This window comes from Dictyostelium discoideum (genome assembly GCF_000004695.1).
Source record: "Dictyostelium discoideum AX4 chromosome 1 chromosome, whole genome shotgun sequence".
NCBI lineage: Eukaryota > Evosea > Eumycetozoa > Dictyosteliales > Dictyosteliaceae > Dictyostelium > Dictyostelium discoideum.
This window is the reverse complement of record NC_007087.3, coordinates 646,570-666,909: the sequence shown is the minus strand read 5'-3', so window position 1 is coordinate 666,909 and position 20,340 is coordinate 646,570. Positions and strand designations below refer to the sequence as shown.

The following is a 20,340-nucleotide window of genomic DNA, read 5'->3' as shown; positions in this document are numbered from 1 at the left end:
AATAAAAAAATAAAATAAATAAATTAAAAAAATAATATATATACTGGAATGATTAAAACAATATAATATAATTGAAATCTACACCTTTCCAAAAATATATATGTATACATAAATCATATAACCAATCATATAGCCATATAACCATATATCCACATATTCACCATATATTTTATTCATATATTATCCATTATAATCACTCTATACCACACAATATATATATATATAAAACACTTATACCTTATATAATTCTCCATATATAGAATAACACCACCACCCCACCCACCTGCATATATTAATTATCCATATAATACATATAATTTGTAATTTTTTAAATTAATTTGAATAATAGTATTTGTTGTTGTTGTTGTTGTTGTATTGCCATCGATTATTGTATTAATATTACAATATTTATTGTTTCAATCAATTTTATTTATTGTGTTTAAATTAATCATGTCAAAAGATCACCATCACCAACAACATCAATACCAACAACTCCATCCTCCAATTCCTTCACAACATCACCATCATCACCATCACCAATCACAAAATAGTGATTCAGAACTCAATCATGATAATCATAAAAAGTTTGGACATGATAGGATAGTGTCTAATTCTTTTTCGCCGCCACCTTTACATCAATTTAATAATAATAATAATAATAATAATAATAATAATAATAATAATAATAATAATAATAATAATAATAATAATAATAATAATAATAATAATAATAATAATAATAATAATTATAATAACGAAAACAATGGAAACAATGTATCATTTAACCCACACCAATCAAACAATAATAATAATAACCCTCCAATGTCTTCAAATGAACAATATAAACCCATTTATGGTCAACCATCATCCTTAAGTCACCTTTGGTTTGAAAATAAATCTAATCGAGCGAGTAATAATAACAATAATAATAATCATAATAACAATAATAATAATCATAATAATAATAATAATAATAGTAATAATGATAATAATAATGTAAGCCTAACAGAATCATATGGGCCACAAGCCCATGATCATCCCCATCACCACCATCATCCTAATCATCACTCTAACAATCAAAACCTTTTCAACCAATTCTCGCTTCAAAATTCCACACCGTGTAATTTATCTAACAATGCTGATATGAGTAATTCTAATCAACATCATCATTCAAATAATAGTGAAATAGTTAGAGATAGAAATATCGATAACAACAATAATATAAATAATAATAATAATAATACTACTACTACAAATAATAATAATAGTGGCAACAGAGATAGATATAAAGACTCTGTTGATGTTTTGGAAAAATCAACAGAAAAGTCTAAAATAACTACATTGGGAAAACATAACACAAATATAAATAATAATAATAGTAATAAATATAAACAATTATTACCACCATTACCAATTCCGAATGAACAATACAATGGTATTGGAATTGATAATGGTTTATCACATAGTAGCAGTAATGGGAGTTTGGGTAGTGCCGATTCCTTAGACTCACCTCATACCCCAATGTCAAGTCCTTCACTTTCTTCACTCTCTCTTAGTCAAAACTTACATATAAATAATAATAGTAATAATTATAATAATAATAATAATGGCAACAATAATAACTTCAATAACAATAATTATAATAATAATAATAATAATAATAATAATAATAATAATAATAATAATAATAATAATAATAATAATAATAATAATAATAATAATAATAATAATAATAATAATAATAATAATAATAATAATAATAATAATAATAATAATAATAATTATAATAATAATAATAATTATAATAGTAGTAGTAATAATAATAATAATAATAATAATAATAATAATAATAATAATAATAATAATAATAATAATAATAATAATAATAATAATAATAATAATAATAATAATAATAATAATGGTAATAATAATAATAATAATAATATTAATTATAATCAAAGTCATAATTATAATAATTACACACCTCCTATTTCGCCATTATCTACACCACCACTCACACCAACTGGTAGTTCAATAAGTGGACCAATTGGGTTTCTCTCGGGTTCGCCACAAAATTCACCTAGAAATCCAAACAGTCCTCGTTTGGATCCTTTGGTTGTTCAAAATAATCAAATGGTTATATATAAAAGACAATTTGATCAAATGTTAACCAAAAGTATGGGTGATGTTTGGTTAAAGATAAACAAAGATGTTGAAGAAGGCTCACCTACTTTGCCAAGTGCCACAAGTACTTTACCTTTAGCAAGAATAAAAAAAATTATGAAATCTGATCCAGGTGTAAAGGTAATTTTTTTTTTTTTTTTTTTTTTCCTTTACAAAATTTATTAATATTTTTTTTTTTTTTTTTTTCTTAAATAGATGATTTCATGGGAAGCACCAATTTTATTTGCAAAAGCATGTGAATTTTTTATATTGGAATTGGCAGCAAGATCATGGATTCACACAGATTTAAGTAAAAGGAGAACCTTACAACGGTCTGATATTATTCATGCAGTGGCCAGAGTCGAGACTTTCGATTTCTTGATCGATGTATTACCAAGAGATGAAATTAAGCCTAAAAAAGTTGATGATATTAAACCTTCTTATATAAATTCACCAGAGGGCTTTCCAATATCTACTTAGAACCAATACCTATTAATAACTCTGGAAGATTAAATTCTAACAATAATAATAACAATAGTAATAATAGAGCCTTAACACTAACAAATCCTTCTCCTTTGAATTCAAACCTCACAACCCAATTACCAAATATTCCCACTCCTCAACATCAAAATCAAAATCAAAATCAAAATCAAAATCAAAATCAAAATCAAAATCAACATCAACATCAAAATCAAAATCAAAATCAAAATCAAAATCAAAATCAAAATCAAAATCAAAATCAGTATCAACATCAACACCAACACCAACACCAACACCAACATCAACACCAACATCATCAACATCATCAACATCAACATCATCAACATCATCATCATCAACATCAACACCAAAACCAAAACCAAAACCAAAACCAACACCAACAACATCAACACCAAATTTATCAGCCAAATCAGCAACAAATTCACCATATAAATCATCAATTAGGAATGCATCACCACAACCCACATCAAAACCAAAATCAACACCCTATGTACTCTCACCAATTCCAAAATTATTCGCAAGTTGCATTCAATAATAATAATAATAATAATAATAATAATAATAATAATAATAATAATAATAATAATAATAATAATAATAATAATAATAATAATAATAATAATAATAATAATAATAATAGTAATAATAGTAATAATAGTAATAATAGTAGTAATAATAACAATAACAACAATAATAACAATAGTAATAACAACAATAACAACAATAATAATAATAATAATAATAATAATAATAATAATAATAGTAATAATAATAACAATAGTAATAATAGTAATAATAACAATAACAATAATTACAATAATTATAATGGTAATAATAATAATTATAATAATTATAATAGTAGTAGTAATAATAATAGTAATAATAATAATAATAATAATAATAATAATAATAATAATAATAATAATAATAATAATAATAATAATAATAATAATAATAGTAATAATAATAATAATGGAAACAATAATTTTGAAAATATAAACCCTTTCCAACCTCATAATCATATGCAGTCTCAGTACTATTATAATCAATCAATTAACCAATACCAAAACCAAAACCATAATAATAATAATAATAATAGTAATAATAACAATAGCAATAATCAAAATTCAAATAATATATATACCAGACAGTATGAAAATGAGGAAGATGACGAAAATGAAGAAGATCAAAAATCTTCCACTTCAGGGTCAGAGTCAGAATCTTAAGAATCCAAGAAAAAAAAAACCAAAATCTTTACATTTCACTAGAATGATATAGTTCTTTTGAACCAAAAATTAAATGTTTTTAACCATATATAAATAAAAACAAATAATAAATATATATATTTTTTAAAAGTAATAAAATTTTATAACAAATTTTTTTTTTTTTATTTTTTTCCAATTTTTTATATACATATATTGTAAAAAGCGCTAATGGTATTTTTTTTTTTTTTTTTTAATAATAAGGAATATTTATTTTTATTTATTTTTATTTTATTTTTTTAATTTTTTTTATTTTATTAGTTTAAATTTAATTTTTTCCAGCTAATAATTTCATAACGAATTCATTAACAACTAATAAAATACCACCACCTGGACCTAATCTTAAAACTTTTGGTAAGAAACCTTTATATAAGGCAGAGAAACCTTCCTCTCTAGCAACGGTTAAAATTGAAGGAATACACCAATTATATTTACCAGCACCAACTTGATTTTGAATTCTACTCTTGACGACATCAGCGGGAGTGTTTAACATTGTACCAAAAGTACCAGCCAAACCTCCAGCTATGAAATTATTTACTAATACACCTTGTTCAGTGGTTGGTTTTGGTAATGCTGATTTAATGGTATGAATTAAACCAAAGTAACCACCATTCCAACAGGCATGTCTCCAAATAGTACTTTCTAAACCTTTAAAGAATCCTGATAAACCTTCAGCACGGAATGTCTTGTTAACACAATCCATTGTACTTGTATATTTACCTGCATTCTCTTTTGCTTGTAATCTAATCTTTACTAATTCGAATGGTACAACAATAAATGCTTCTGTAATACCTGCTAAAACACCTGATCCAATTGCTTGCATTTGTGTTGGTTTTGTATCTAATTTATTATTATTATTATTATTATTATTATTATTATTATTATTATTATTATTATTATTTTTCAATATTTTTAAAATAATTATTAAAATATATTTTTTATTATTTTTATTATTATTATTATTATTATTATAATTTTAACTTACTTCCACAATATGATAAAATTTGTTTTTCATAAAATTTATTTGAAGCAAATTTGATGGCTCTTTTTGGAGCTTCGACCAAGATTGGTGGAACAATACCTCTATACATTTTTAAACCATCATGTCTAACCATGGTAACGAGTGATGACATCATTGATTGACCTTTACCAACTTGAAGTTGTTGTCTTGTCTTAACAACATCTAATGGATACATAACAAGGATTTCACTTACACCTGCAATACCACCTGATACAAGATTGTGCCATAATGGTTGACTCTTTACTGGTGCTGGTGTTGGTGTTGGTGGATTACCTGCATTACCTTTTGATGTCATTTTTTTATTTAATTTTATATGTATATATTAATAATTACAATTATTATGTGATGATTGAGAGAAAAAAAAAAAAAAAAAAAAAATTAAAGTTTTAATTATTTATATATAAAATTTTAATTTTAATTTTTATTTTTATTTTATTTTTAGTAATAATAAATAAAAAATTAACTATTGTGTGTTTAAAATTATGTTTATTTTTTTATCTGTATTAAAAAAAAAAAATTGTTTCAAATTTTTTAATTAAATTTTTTAAAAAAAAAAAAAAAAAAAAAAAAAAAAAAAATTTATTTTTCAATTTAAAATTTTCATAACATCACCCTTTTCCAAAAGAAAATTTTCATATGAAAAAAAAAAAATAAAAAAAAAAATCATAATCACGCTGGTATGGATAGAAATTTTAAAAAATTAAATAAAAAAAAAAAAAAAACAATTTAGAAATGGAAGATTAAATTATTTACTTTATTTGATATGTTATTTCCAATAATTAATTAATTAAATAAAAAAAAAAAAAATTTAAAAAAAAAAAAAAAAATAAAAAATAAAAAATGGTGCCATCTAGCCAATCTAGTTAGGAAGTAAGTTTATGGGATGGCTGACACTGAACAATATTCAAATGAATTTAAGCCTGAAGTTTTCATTAGGTGTTAAAGAATGTATGTAAGTAAATTATGATTAAAAAAAAAAAAAAAAAAAAACATCAGATTATTATCCCACAAAAATAAAAAATCCTAAATCCTTCTTTTTATGGACACGAAAATGATTAGGTTCATTTTTTTTTGATTTTTTTTTTTGTTGTTTTTCATTTCCTTTTTGTTGAATTTCATTTTCGTTGACCATTTTAATTTTTTATTTTTTTTTATTTTGACAGTATAAAAAGAAAAAAATATGAAGCCCAAATCAAAATAAAAAAAAAAAAATCAAAGTAACATATAAATAAAATATTTTATTACTTTCAAAAAAAAAAAAAAAAAAAAATGAAAGCAGCTATTTTTAAACAAAAAGGTGGTGATTTGGAAATTGTTGAAGTACCAGTACCAGAACCAAAACAAGGTTGGGTTAGAATCAAAGTTCATTCATGTGGTGTATGTCACAGTGATAATGCTTGCAAATATGGTAGTTATTATTATTATTATTATTATTATTATTATTATTATTATTATTATTATTATTATTATTATTATTATTATTATTATTATTATTATTATTATTATTATTATTATTATTATTTATTTATTTATTTATTTTTTATATAATCTTTTAATTATTTTTTTAAAATTAAATAATTTAATAGGCAATTTTGGAAATTCATTTCCACGTATTCCAGGTCATGAAGTATTTGGTGAAATTGAAAAATTGGGTGAAGGAGTTGATCCAAATTATTTCAAAATTGGTCAATTAGTTGGTGTTGGTTGGTATGTACATTTTTTTTTAAAAAATAATAATAAAAATAATAATAAAACTAATTTAATTATTTGAAATATTTTTTTTTTTTTTTTTTTTTAAAAAAAAAATAATTTATTTTAGGTTTGGTGGTAATCATTGTGGTAAATGTAGAGAGTGTTTAAATGATCAATGGATATTTTGTAAGGAAACATTAATTTGTGGTATTCATTATGATGGTGGATATGCTGAATATATGGTCGCACCATCAGATTCATTAGCATTTGTACCAGAAGGAATGAATGCTGAAGAAACTGCACCATTATTATGTGCTGGTATTACTGTTTTCAACTCATTTAGAAATCAAAATATCAAAGTTGGTTCATTGGTTGGTGTTCAAGGTTTGGGTGGTCTTGGTCATTTGGCAATTCAATTTTGTAAGAAAATGGGTTATGAGGTTATTGCAATGTCGAGTGGTGATCAAAAAGAGAAATTAGCCAAAGAATTGGGTGCAGCTCATTATGTCAACATTTCAAAAGATGGCTGGATTGATCAAATGAAAGCAATTGGTTCAGTTCAATGCATTCTATTAACTGCACCATCTTCATCAATTGTTCAATCATCTTTGGATGCATTAGGTGTAAATGGAAAGTTAGTACTTTTAGCTCTTTTACCAGAACCATTCAATGCAAATTCTCTAACCTTAATTGGTGGTAATAAATCAATTGTTGGTTGGGCTTCAGGTGATTCTCGTGATACAGAACAAACATTGAACTTTGCAAATAAAAATCAAGTAAAAGCAATGATTAAAACTTTCCCATTGGAAAATGTTAATGAGGCTCTACTTAAAATTGCTGATGCTAGATTTAGACATGTGGTAAAGGTTTTATAAAAATAAACCAATAAAAAGAAGATATCTCTTCTTAAATTATTATTAAATAAATTACAGATTTTTTAAAAAAAAAAAATAAAAAAAAAAATTTATTCACAACCATGGAATCTTTTATATATACTATTTATTAAAAGCTACTAATTAATAATTTTTTACTCAGGTTTATTAGTAAATAATAAATAAATAAATAAATAAATAAATAAATAAATAAATAAATAAATAAGTTTTAATTCATTTTTATGAATACTATTAATTTTTTGAAAGATAAATGATATCTATTATTTTGTTTTATTTTGTTTTATTTTATTATTTTGTTTTTTTAAAAGTTATTTAATTAAATTTATTCAAATAATCTAAAAATATTTTTCTAATTTTAAATATTGGGATTACATTATTCCAACCATCATCATCTAAACCGAAAGCGTCATCAAACTTTACAATTAGTTGCTCCGATAAACCATCAATCATTTCAACCAAATGCACTGGATTTAACGGTAATGTATTGACCCAAACAAAAAATTTATCATTATGATATTTAATGACATCATCTTTTGTTAATCCACATGAGTTTGAAAAATCCAATGGTGGAATTACAATATTGTTGTTATTTTTAGTATTATCATCATTATCATCAATTTCTAAAGTTGAATTATTACCTTTGTCATCATCACCATCACCATTTTGATTTTCATCTTGATCATCACCTGGAGTATCTAAATTGGATTTTTTATAAATTAATAAATGTGATGTTAATTGTTCTTCTTTATAACATTCATCTTTATCGATATAAGAGAAACATGAATCAGCTGTGGATTTGATTTTTTTACTTTCATTCATATTGCCTGTACTAATATTAATTGAATTATCAATCATCTTTTTAAAATTTAAATTTTTAATAAAACAAGTTGTTAATATTAATTTATTTTTTTAAATTTATTTTTTTTTCTTTCTAAACTTACGATTGTTGAATGATGGGTATATTTAATATCACAATTTTTATAAAAAACATCACCAATTATAATTTCAATTGGATTATGGAATCTACGATAAGAGACAGCATTATCATAGTTTCTATTTAATTCAATAACCAAACAATCTGGTGAAGTTACTAAATATTTACTATGAGGTGTATCTCTTTTACATTTATTACATCTATTAATAACAATTGAAAAAATTAGTAAACAATTATAGCTTTTAATATATTATAGTTAATTAATTTTATAGTTACTTTTGAAAACCAGAAAATTCTAAACCTTGGAATATATTTGAAATTATATCATCTTCAAGTGAAATTTCTTCGACATTAAAGTTAAAATTAAAATTAATTTTAATTGATTCTTTTGTTGGTTGGTTACAATTTGTGCATACATATTTAGTTTTACCATCGAATAAATCATTTGCGATTGTTGAACCTTTATTATCAGAATTAAAAATATGTAAAATTTGGTAAAGAACATTATATGGTGTACAGGAATCATCATCATGAACGGCTTTTTTTAATTCTGAACTATGTTCTTTAAGTATTTCAAAGAATGGATCTATATTGAATGGAGTTTTTGATTTTTCATTAATTTCTCTTTTAAAGTCTTCAACATGGAAATAAAGAGTTGAACTTGGGTCATTGATTTTTAATATTTGGTCCAATTTATTGAATCTGATTAAATTGAAAATGCTAACTAAGAATTTAGGACCTTTTGATATTAATTTTCTACCAATTGATAATGATTCTTCAATTTCTTCATTGTTTTCTTTTTCTTCTTCAGGTTCCTTGAGTACAACATCTTTGGTAACAAATTCTTCACGTTGAATTACGGCTGCTTCTATTTTTACTTGATCATGATTAATGATTTTTTTGTTTTTGTTTGGTCTGGTTTTGGTTTTCTTTGGTGGTGGTAATTTTTTTACAATTATATTCTCTAAATCCTTTTCGGTAAGTTCTTGGAATTCCACAATTTTATTATTTGTAGTTTCTTTACTATCTAATTTAATATAAAGATGTGATAATGTATCTTGTAAAATACCCATAAAAATTGCGAAATAATTAAATGGAGTTTCTTCTTTAACTTCTTTGAAAATATTAAATTTATCACTTGGTGATGGTTTTTCATTTAATGATAGTTTTACAAATAATTTAATTAATCTATGATCTGGTTGTGAATGACTAATATATTTCTTTGAATCAGTGCTGCAAATAATTTGTATAACTTGGGTTAAATATTCAATCCATGAATTAATTTTAATAATTTTAATTTTGTTCAATTCAACCTTTGAAATCTTTTTCTCACCATTTAATTGAATGGATGATTCATCACATTCTTTTAATATTTTATCTTTAATAAGTTGAATTTGTTCATAAAATCTTGGATTTGTTTCAACTGGATCTGCCATAATATTTGAATAATAATATCTAAATCCTGAATAAGTACTAATGAATATTTTAGCAAAAGCTATTGATTGTTTAATTCTGACATGTGGTAAAATTTCTCTAATACTTTGATCTAATTTAATTGATTCATCTACTGGATAGTAATCAACAAGTATTGATTCACTAATTTGAGCAACATCATCACAATTATTAATTTTAATGAATAAACCAATTAAGTATCTACCAATTGCTTCTAATTGATATTGGTTCAATTTTGATTTACATTTAGTTCTTAATCTAATTTCAATACTTCTTTCCAAATCATCTCTGCTTCTTATTAGTTTTGAAACTTTCAATACAATATCTTTTAATTCTTTAATAAATTCTGGTTCAGATAATGTATTGGTTGAATTTAACAATTCTGGATCATTTGTTCCACCAATTGATTGAAGATATGAGAAATTATTATAAGCTTGTAATTGATTTTGAATAACTTTACCATAAATGAATGAAATGGTTAAATTATTAAAAATTGAATCCCAATTAATATTCTCTTCATATTCATTTTTATCATATGAGAAATACTTTGAAATTTGTAATTGACAATATTGATAAAAATCATCTGGTGAATAAGTTGAACCTAATAATACATTTTCATCGACAATACCTAATGGAATATTAGCTATATCAATTTTGTTAGCATTATCATTTGCAAAGGATTCCATAATTGATTTTATAACTGGTGATAATTTATCATTGGTTAAACATGAATTGACAAGTGCACCTTGAGTATTTTCTAACCATTTATCGATTACATTTTTTAACCAACCAATTGATTTTCCATCAGAAATTAATGTAATAATTGGAGTTTCATCTCTAATAATATCTGGAATAATTTTTTCAACATTCAATGCTCTCTGACAAACATCAATTGAATATTTTTCTTTTATTGTTATCCAGCATTCAATTAATTGATCATAAACAACTAAAAGTTCAGCAGTTGATTCTTCAGTTTCGAATTTATTTTCAATTAAATAGTCTACACAATCCAAAACTGATTTAACTGAATACTCTTCTGGTAATTTATTTGAAAAAAGTTTATAAAATAAATCCAAGAATTTTATGATTGTAAGGAAATATTTTGACAAACAAATATTATCAATTTCTGCTATAAACTTTTTAATTGGTGAATAGCCATCATCTTTTGATGCAATCATTCCTTGAATTTGTTCATTTGTTAATAATAATGATTGATTGGTTTTTGAATATAATTGACGAATATTGAAAAGATTTTCATATTGAATTGAGGATTGGCAAATTTGGTTGTTGATTTTTAATTTATATTGATTAAAATCATTTTTAATAGATGCAATAATTTCATTGATTTTAGTTGTATAGGTTTTAACATTTGTTGCATTATAACTTGAGATCATTTGGCTTGTTGGATTATATGATTCTGACCAGATTCTAAATGTAATGAATGAAATGAAAGTATATGGCTCAATTAAAGATGATGATAAGGATTTATCAATTTCAATTTCTAAAATCGAATTTAAACCTCTTGCGAATGTATAATCTGATGAATTATCGTAATCTTGTGGTACATTAATGAAATGGAGATCACTTGTGAAATAGGAGTATGGTAAATTTCTAACTGAACATGCAAAAGCAATAACACACCATGTTGATGATACTAATATGTTGAAATCTAAATTTCTTGTCATACCATTAACAGTTTTAACATTACAATCAATTAATGCAACTCCAGGTGGGAATGTTTTACTTATTCCAATATTAACTAACAATGGATCAATTGGATCATTTGGTTGTTTTGAACGTAGGAATAATGATAAATGAGTTGAATCTGAACCAATTGATAGAGCAATAAAATTAATAATAATGACGCTTTGGGCTTTTTGTTCGTTTACTGGTGTTTTTAATATTTTATCGATATGATATTGATCATTGAAGTTAGCTTGCAAAATTTTAAGGTAACAATCTAAATATGGCGACATTGATAGATAGTTTGAAATTGTATCATCTATAACAATAGAAATTAACAATTGGGTTTGTTGAGCTGAATTACCTAAATAGAATTTATATGATAATATAAATAGTATCATTCTAAATAGACCTTTTGATTTTGGATTGTTATATTTTTCATTCATTATTATTACTCTAAACTGATCAATGGATAATGATTGAATTGATCTTTCAACATCAATGAATATTTGATATTCTTCTAGTGAAATATCATATTCAAATGGTAAATTATAAAATTCATTTTTAATAGTTGGAGGAAGTGTAAATGAATTGAAATAATTTGAAATACCAATTAAATTTAATAAATCTTGAGATTTAAATAATTTTAATAAATTTGTTTCATTTGTAATCATACTAAAGAAACTAAATTGATATATTATTGATTGAATTATTTGATTGTTATTATTAAAAATTCTATTAAAGATATCTTTGATTTGTTTTGAAGAGTTATTCAATACTGATAATAATTTTGGTTCGAAATCATCATTGTTTTGTTTAAAATGTTCAGATAAATAATGAATAAAAACAATTGAATATGATGATAATTTAATTCTCTCAATTAAATTTAATTTTGATTTTGATTGATCTTCTTGAAGAGATAATATTTTAGAATATAAGCTTTGAATTCCATCTCTTTTATATTGATTACTAAATTCTTCAAAATAAACATTGAATAAAATATCAATAATTATATCGTTTTTTGATATATCATCAATATCTTGATCCTTTAAATTATAACTTGTTGGAATTAATACTGCTATTTTATCTTTAATATCTAAAATTGTTGGAATAGGACCAGATGTAATAATTTTGTTTTTTGGGTTATCTGTGTTTGAATTTATATATTTTTCAATTGTTACTCTACTATTTCTTGATTTGAATAAATCTTTTATTATAGTTGCGCACCATGAAATTGGTAATTCATTTTGATTAATTAAAACTATAAATCGTTTTAAATTTTCATCATTGAATGTAATAATTGGTTTAATCAATTCCAATAAGACATGGATTGATAATTGTATACCTTCTTGTTTTATTTTATTGAATGAATCAATTATTTGATAAATATCTAAAGTATTGAAACTTCTTAAATAATTTTTAAGTAATTTTGTAAAGTTTTCATTTGAAGGATTTAAAATTAATAATTCTAAAACAATTTGATAGCAATTATGAAGATAGGCTACATTTAATACCTCTGAGTTTTCATCAAATAAGTGATTAACATTTTGCTTTGTGGTTTTAATCATTTCTTCAATTTTAATTTTGTTGAATAAATCTTTAACTACTTTAAACCATACTTCTATATCACCTTGATTAACAAATTCAGCATCAGCATCAGCAATTGCATTGATTTGTTTTATTAAAATATCGATTGTTATTTTAATGAAGAATGCTTTTAATTTTTCAACATTACCATCTAACAAACCACTATTATTATCATTGATAACACTATATAAACTATTTAAAACATTTGAATTATCATTTTGTAAATTTAAAATTGGATTTATAATGTTTTTCAAAAATAAAAATATATTTGATTTAAAGTTTTTAAGTATCCAATATTGTAAAATCTTATTGAAATTATCTTTTTTTGAAATTTCAATTGGTAAAAGTTGATCTAAAATTGAAATAAATAAATCAACTAATTCTTCTTTAATACCTAATGATCTGACAATAAAATCTTTTTGGAATAGTTCAAATAGTTGTTCTGAATCTGAAATAGTTTTAATATATCCTTCGAGTGGATGACCATTGATGATGGTTTTCATTGAACTGTAGATGAATTTCTTTGATTTTACTTTTGATTGATTAATTACATTACTAAATAGAATTGAGAATTGAGCATCAAAATGATCATATAATGGAATTAATGATGGTTTTGGTATTTTTGATAATTTTAATTTAATTGGTTCTAATCTTCTATCAATTTGAATTTCAGAGAAATATGGTAATTTAGATGATTCTATTAATTTTTTAACTAATTCTTTTTTTAATTTGAATAATTCTAATTCTTCTTGATCAACATCACCTACACTATTTATTTTTTCATCAATTTCAATCAATTGGCCAATTGAATAATAATTTGTAACGATTTTAACAATATTTGAAATTGTTGGATAGACATAATTGACCATCGAACTTTTAATTGTTTCGAGTATTGAATGAGATTCTTTACCACAAATAATTAAATCTGCAATGTTTAATAAAATTTTATCAAATAGATTATTTTCTAACCAATGAGATGTGAAATTAACAACAAATGATTCATACAAATCATAGTTATTTTTGAATAATTTTTCCAAAATTTCAAATCTGATATTAGTTTGTTTATAAAATGGATGAATACAATTTCTATAATTGAATGAAATGGTTGGTGCAACCAATTGATTTGAGATAGATTTTAACTGTTCAAAAAACATTCCTTTAACAATTTCTTCAACTGATCTTTTATTTACTTGTGATTTTGTAATACCACATGATCTCGATATTAAATCTCTAATATCACTCTCAATTGAAAACTCTGAATTATTAATTGATTTTTCAAATGCTATACCAATTGAATCTATATAAATAAACTCCATATCACAAAGGAAAATTGAATTTAATTGAATTTGATTTGAAATTGAATATTCTGCTGGATAGTGATAAATTGTTATTAAGAATTTGTTTCTATTTAACTTTGTTAATAATTCAAAGATATAGGTAACTTGATTTTGATTACATGTTACCATATCAGCAACAACAATTAAAATTAACTCTTCATCTGATTCTTGGAATGAGTTTACAATTTTCTCACAATCAATACTTGATCTAATAAAGTTTAATTGTAAAACTTTAATTGATTTTGGTGATATAATATTATCAGATAATGAATTTGATAAAATTTTATTAATTTCAGAATCTTTGAGTGACGATAATGCTAATGATGATCTTGTGAAAATTGTCCATTTATTTGATACAGTTTCATTATGTAAATATTTTGATTCAAATAAATTTCTTAAAAATCTAACGATACTGAAATGTTCTTGATTTAAGAAATACTCTTCAACATATTTAATGGGGAAAGAGTCAATATTTTTAATAACACATTCTGGTCTTGCAATTTGTAAAAATTTGAAATTTACTTTAGTTTGATCTTCTAATGTTTGATTTGATTTATAAAATTCAAACTTTTGATTTCCAGATTCATCAACATTATCACTTTCAAAATATTCAAATGATTTGAAGAATTTATAAATAACTGATGATTTTGTTTCATTTGTAAATCCAGTTAATATTGAACCATTTGAACCATTGAAATGAATATTTGAAATGAAATGATCGGCACAATGAGAAATCTTTTCATAGTGGGTCAATTTTGAATCATTTTTATTAACAATTTCTTTAGTTAATAAATCAATTGATAATTGATACTTTTCAAATCTATTTAACCATGGTAATTGAGTACGTTTTAATCTTGAGAGCGGCATATGAATTATAATTTTAAAGTCTGGATGAACTTTGCAATAACTTGAATGTGTACCAAAACTGATGTTTGATAAAAAGTCACGACTATCTTTACTATTATTTGAATGTAATGTTGTATAATAACGATTAAAAACTTCATAAAAACATGAATCAATTTTTTCACTATTAACTAAAATGACAGTATCACCCTTTGCCATTGATGCTTTGATTTTACTAACACATTCTACTAATTTCTCCTCGGTTGTATCTTGTTCAAATCCACCTACTCTAATTAATACTGGTGTTGTTTCTAATTCAATTTCATTTAAAATTTGTAATGATGAACCATTTTCAGATGGGTCAATAACCATGATATATCTGAATGATAATGTATTTGGGTTTTGATTTGTATCCATTTTTTCATTTAATGCTGATTTAATATTATTAATTGTATTATCGTACTCTAAAGATTTTGGGGTTTCTATTTTAATTTGTGAAGCTTCAAATTGAGAGAAAAACATTTTTGCTAAAAGTTGGAAATCTTTTTGTGAAATACCTTTAAAGTTTCTTTCTAATGATTCTAATAATGCTTCTGCTAAACTCTTACTATTTACAATGTATTGACGTCTTAAGAAACGTAAGAAATAAACAAAATCACGTTGATGGAATAAATTTTCTTTGGTTGATGTTGAATATTTGTTTACATTTTTATAGGAAATACATAATGCTTCACAAATTTTTGATTCTTTTTTATCTAACTGTTTGTTATTGAATAAACAACCAATTACCAATGCTTTCTCATCATCTTCAGACAATGTTTCAGGATGGAATAATACCATCATACGATTGGTTATCGCAGCGTCAAGGATTTTATTCGATAGAATAACAGTACCAATATTATCACTTGATTCACCTAATTTATTACTAAGACGATCTAAATAATCATGCAATACTTTCATTGGTGATTTTGTTTCATCTACTAAACCTGCTTCATCAATGAATACAACACATTTATGTTTATTTTTATCAGATTTCAATTCATTTTCTCTTTTGATTGCTTTTTCAAATTTTGATTTAATTTCAATATCTGATGTATGTTCAGTGCACTGATATCTGAATGATTCTGATGATGGTATATGGTAATATGGATTTGAATCATTTAATTGATTTTTTGGTAATTTAATATTATCCATAATAATTGAGAATGATAGTGTTTTACTACAACCTGGTGGACCAACAATACATAATGGAATCGATGTATTAATTGCAACCAATGTACAAAAGATATTTAACATTAAAGATTGTGTTAAAGCAATACCTTCTGGTAATTGAGTATATTGTTTACAAAGATTTTCATATTTTGATTTAAAAATTAAACCAAAAGATTTAATAGACAAATTTTTTGGTTCTTCAGCTGATGAAAGGTAATCATTAAATTGTTGAATTAATTCTTCTCTTTTATTTTTTAAATCTGGACTTAATCTTAAAATGTAGGTTAAATACATTGATACAGCAATTGCGTGCCAATGGAATTCTAAATCCTCATAACCAGCACGTGAACCACAATTAATAATTGCTTTACCACAAGGATCATTATTAAAGAAATTATAAAGATCAACAGCTCTATCGATATCTCTAATTGAAACATGTGTTCTATGTTGACCTACATCCCTTAAAAACTGTTGACCAATTAATATACATTCTTGAAGATGACCTGCATAACCACTCTCTAATTTTTTATCTTTAATCAATTTACTAAATAAGGTTTTTACAAATATCTTTTCACTATCAGTATTAAATGTACCAAAATCAAAGAATAATTGTTCCATTGATGGTGTAACATCTTTGACAATGAATGCTTGGATTGATGTTTCAGTTTCTTGACCTGTGAAATTCAATACTTTATTTGATGAATCAATTTTATCATCTTTCTCTTTTGCATTATTTTTTGGATTCATTGCACCAACCCATGTAATATTATCTACTGATAATCGTTCACCATCTAATGTACCATCTAAAAATAATTCATTGATTAAAGCCAATGATTCATCTGGACTTGTATTAAATTCATCAATAAAAACAACCATTCTTAAAGAACTATTGATTGCATATAATTCTTTTGCACATTCTTCTAAATCTCTAACCTTTGCTTTTAATTCCAATGCACCATATTTTGCATGCATAATAATTCTTTCAAAGAGACGACGGAATTTAATTGAACAAAGTTCTCTTAATATATTCTCCATTCTTTCTTTTGAATCAACAATATTCTTTTGAACCCAATCAAATGAATTTGTTTTATTGATCAATTTATTCTTTAAAATTTCTCTTGAAAATGTGGTTAATTCAATAAAAAGATCATTTGATGCTTTAACGTCAATATCAGCGATTTTATTTGAAACACTGATGAAATCTCCAACCTCTGATTCGATTTTATAATTTTCAAATTCCTTTGGATATTTTTTCATTAATTTATCGAATAAATTTTTTAAATCGAATAATATGTTTGGTAAAACGTTAAATCTTGCATTTACAATTGCTGAATAAAATAATAAAATATAAGTTTTACCAACACCAGTATCACCAGTTAATATTAAAGATCTTTGATTCTTGATTTTTTCATGTAAAATTAATAATCTTAATGAAAGATCTAATGTTAAAATATAGTTATATTGATTTGATAAATCTGAAACTAAATATGTACGATCTGTGATTTGGAAATTTTGAGCAATGGTAGAATAAAATTTAGCTTTATCTTTTAATGCATTCTCCAATGTGAAAATTGTATTAGCTTGATCTTGTGTTAACACATTATCTTTTCTAAAATCAATAAAGCTTAATTGACAATTTGGAATCATTCTTCCATTTTCATCTGGAAAAAGATCTAATGATCTTGAAATGATTAATGGTGGATTTTTCCAAATATCTTTTGTACTACAAAGATTTGGATTTGCTAAATGAACTGCTTCGGTGACGAAATATTGATAAAGTTGTTCTGGTTTAATTAAAACACCTTGATCTATTTGTTTTATCAGTTTTACCATTTTCAATTGTAATTCAGAATCTCTAAAGAATAGGAAATATTGTTGAAGATACAATAAACGTTCAAACAACAAAAATATAAAATTCTTTAAGAACTTTTTGTATTTATCATTTTTAAGATATTCAATTGAAACATTTTTACCAACAATTGATTGAATATGGTCAAATAATAAGTTTAATTTTAAATTTGGATCTGCTTGAATTATTGTTGGAGCATTAACGGGGAATTTATTATTAATTGTACATGCTTGTGAATAAGTTAAACATAATAATTCTTCTTTACCAAATGACCATGGAATTGTGTAATCAACTTTTTTAGATTTATTATAAACCAATGATAAATAAAGTTCTGGATCACCATGAGTTGCTACTTTAAGTTGTGTTCCAATTTCCATATAAATATTAAGATTGATAATATCGGAAATGTTTATAATATCACCAGTTTCTTGATTACAAATAAAGCCATATGTAATTAGTGGATAAATGAATGAGTATAACAATAAACAATTTGAGTAGGGTGAAACATTGATATGTAATAAAACGCTACGTTTCGTTTTCTTGATAACAAGATCTTTAAAATAATTAAATAATCTTAAATAATCTGTTGATGGTCTGACAAGTAAAGTATAATTAAATTCACAAGAATCCTTTAATGAATTAATGTAAAGAGTTTTACCAGTGGAATATTCACCTTTGACCAAGTTTACTTCATATAATAATTTTATATCTAACCATTTAACTGACAATTCTTCTTCATATTTATCTAAGAAATCACTGATTGTATCAGATGGTGTTGATTCTAAAGATATAATATAAACTCTAGATAATGTTTTTAATGTGTCATTTGAATAATGTTCGGATAACCAATGTAAAAGTGATTCTTTTTTATTAGGTAAACCAATTAAAAAGAATGGACGATCTCTTACATTTTCAATCAAATGAAAGAAATCTTCACTTTCATTAAAAAAGTTTTGACCATAGAATATTTGATTTGGTTTTGGTAAAGTTGAACTATTTAACTCCATTAAATATAAATCCAAAAGCTTTATTTGATCTTTATTCAATTGTAAATACTTTGGACCATTGTCAGCCTGACAGTATTCAATATTATCATCATCAAATGATTCATCAAACGACTCGAATAGTGCTGTAATAAATTCTTCGACTGAATATTCTTTTAAATCCGGTGTAATGTCTAAAAATGTTTGAACAACTTGATCGATTAATTTGATTTTATTTGATTGCGAATAACAAAATTTGATATAATGTTGAATTAAATTTGTTAATTCCGATGGATCAAATTGTTTATTAATATGATCAGCTAAATATTTAGTAATTTTAGTGAATAATGAAGAAATATGTTGATTTCTTAATAATCTAATTCTATTTGAAAAAGATTGAATTAATTGTTTCCATTCATAAATTTTGGTTTTTAATTTTTCATTTTCATTTTCAACAAATTCCAATACTTGATTAATATCAATTTCTAAAATACCATTTAAAAATTCATGATGAAACATTTTAACTAATTCAAAATGACTTTGATGAATTGATTTTAATGATGTATGTAAAGTTTGATAATCTTGAAATGTTTGAATTTGTGATTGTTCTTTGATTTCACTTGAATTTAATTTTAAACCACGAACTGTATCTTCAAGAATTTCTTGATTATATTCAAATTTACCAACTTTAATTGACCAACTAACCATACCATTTTTAATTGTTGAGATAAATGTTGATTTACGAATAATATCGGCCAATCTTGGTAATGTAACGACACCACCAGCACCACTATACAATGACTTTAAATGTGGAATATTCTCTTGAAGTGATCTCATTTTAATTAAAAGATCTTCACTATCTTTTTGAGAATTTGGTAATAATGCACGCATTTTTGAACAATAATCTGTAAATGAATGTGTTTTATTT

At 23.7% G+C, this 20,340-nt stretch overlaps 4 protein-coding genes across 4 annotated transcripts in view; 2 read left to right on the top strand and 2 right to left on the bottom strand.

Moving 5' to 3' along the window:
* Positions 1 to 450: 450 nt before the first annotated feature.
* Positions 451 to 3,890, top strand: DDB_G0268506 (hypothetical protein; the record flags this gene model as incomplete). Its single annotated transcript, XM_642151.2, is given in 2 exon segments — positions 451 to 2,304; positions 2,380 to 3,890. Coding segments are annotated over 2 exon segments (3,365 nt in total).
* A 304-nt stretch (positions 3,891 to 4,194) lies between these two features.
* mcfT (mitochondrial substrate carrier family protein) lies at positions 4,195 to 5,242 on the bottom strand (the record flags this gene model as incomplete). Its single annotated transcript, XM_642150.1, has 2 exons — positions 4,195 to 4,766; positions 4,912 to 5,242. 2 exons carry the CDS (start codon positions 5,240 to 5,242, stop codon positions 4,195 to 4,197), a joined length of 903 nt encoding a protein of 300 aa, XP_647242.1.
* A 974-nt stretch (positions 5,243 to 6,216) lies between these two features.
* DDB_G0268322 (zinc-containing alcohol dehydrogenase) lies at positions 6,217 to 7,514 on the top strand (the record flags this gene model as incomplete). Its single annotated transcript, XM_642149.2, has 3 exons — positions 6,217 to 6,355; positions 6,534 to 6,654; positions 6,767 to 7,514. The coding sequence occupies 3 exons, from the start codon at positions 6,217 to 6,219 to the stop codon at positions 7,512 to 7,514; spliced, it is 1,008 nt and encodes a 335-aa protein (XP_647241.2).
* Positions 7,515 to 7,844: 330 nt separating this feature from the next.
* Positions 7,845 to 20,340, bottom strand: part of DDB_G0268504 (hypothetical protein) — a gene marked incomplete at both ends in the record, with an annotated part of 16,213 nt that continues 3,717 nt past the window's right edge. The window contains 4 exons of the mRNA XM_642148.1: positions 7,845 to 8,387; positions 8,474 to 8,666; positions 8,743 to 11,920; positions 11,966 to 20,340. The exon at positions 11,966 to 20,340 is cut by the window's right edge and continues 1,647 nt beyond it. Of these exons, the coding sequence (XP_647240.1) occupies positions 7,845 to 8,387; positions 8,474 to 8,666; positions 8,743 to 11,920; positions 11,966 to 20,340 (12,289 nt within the window). The remainder of the gene's footprint in view (positions 8,388 to 8,473; positions 8,667 to 8,742; positions 11,921 to 11,965) is intronic.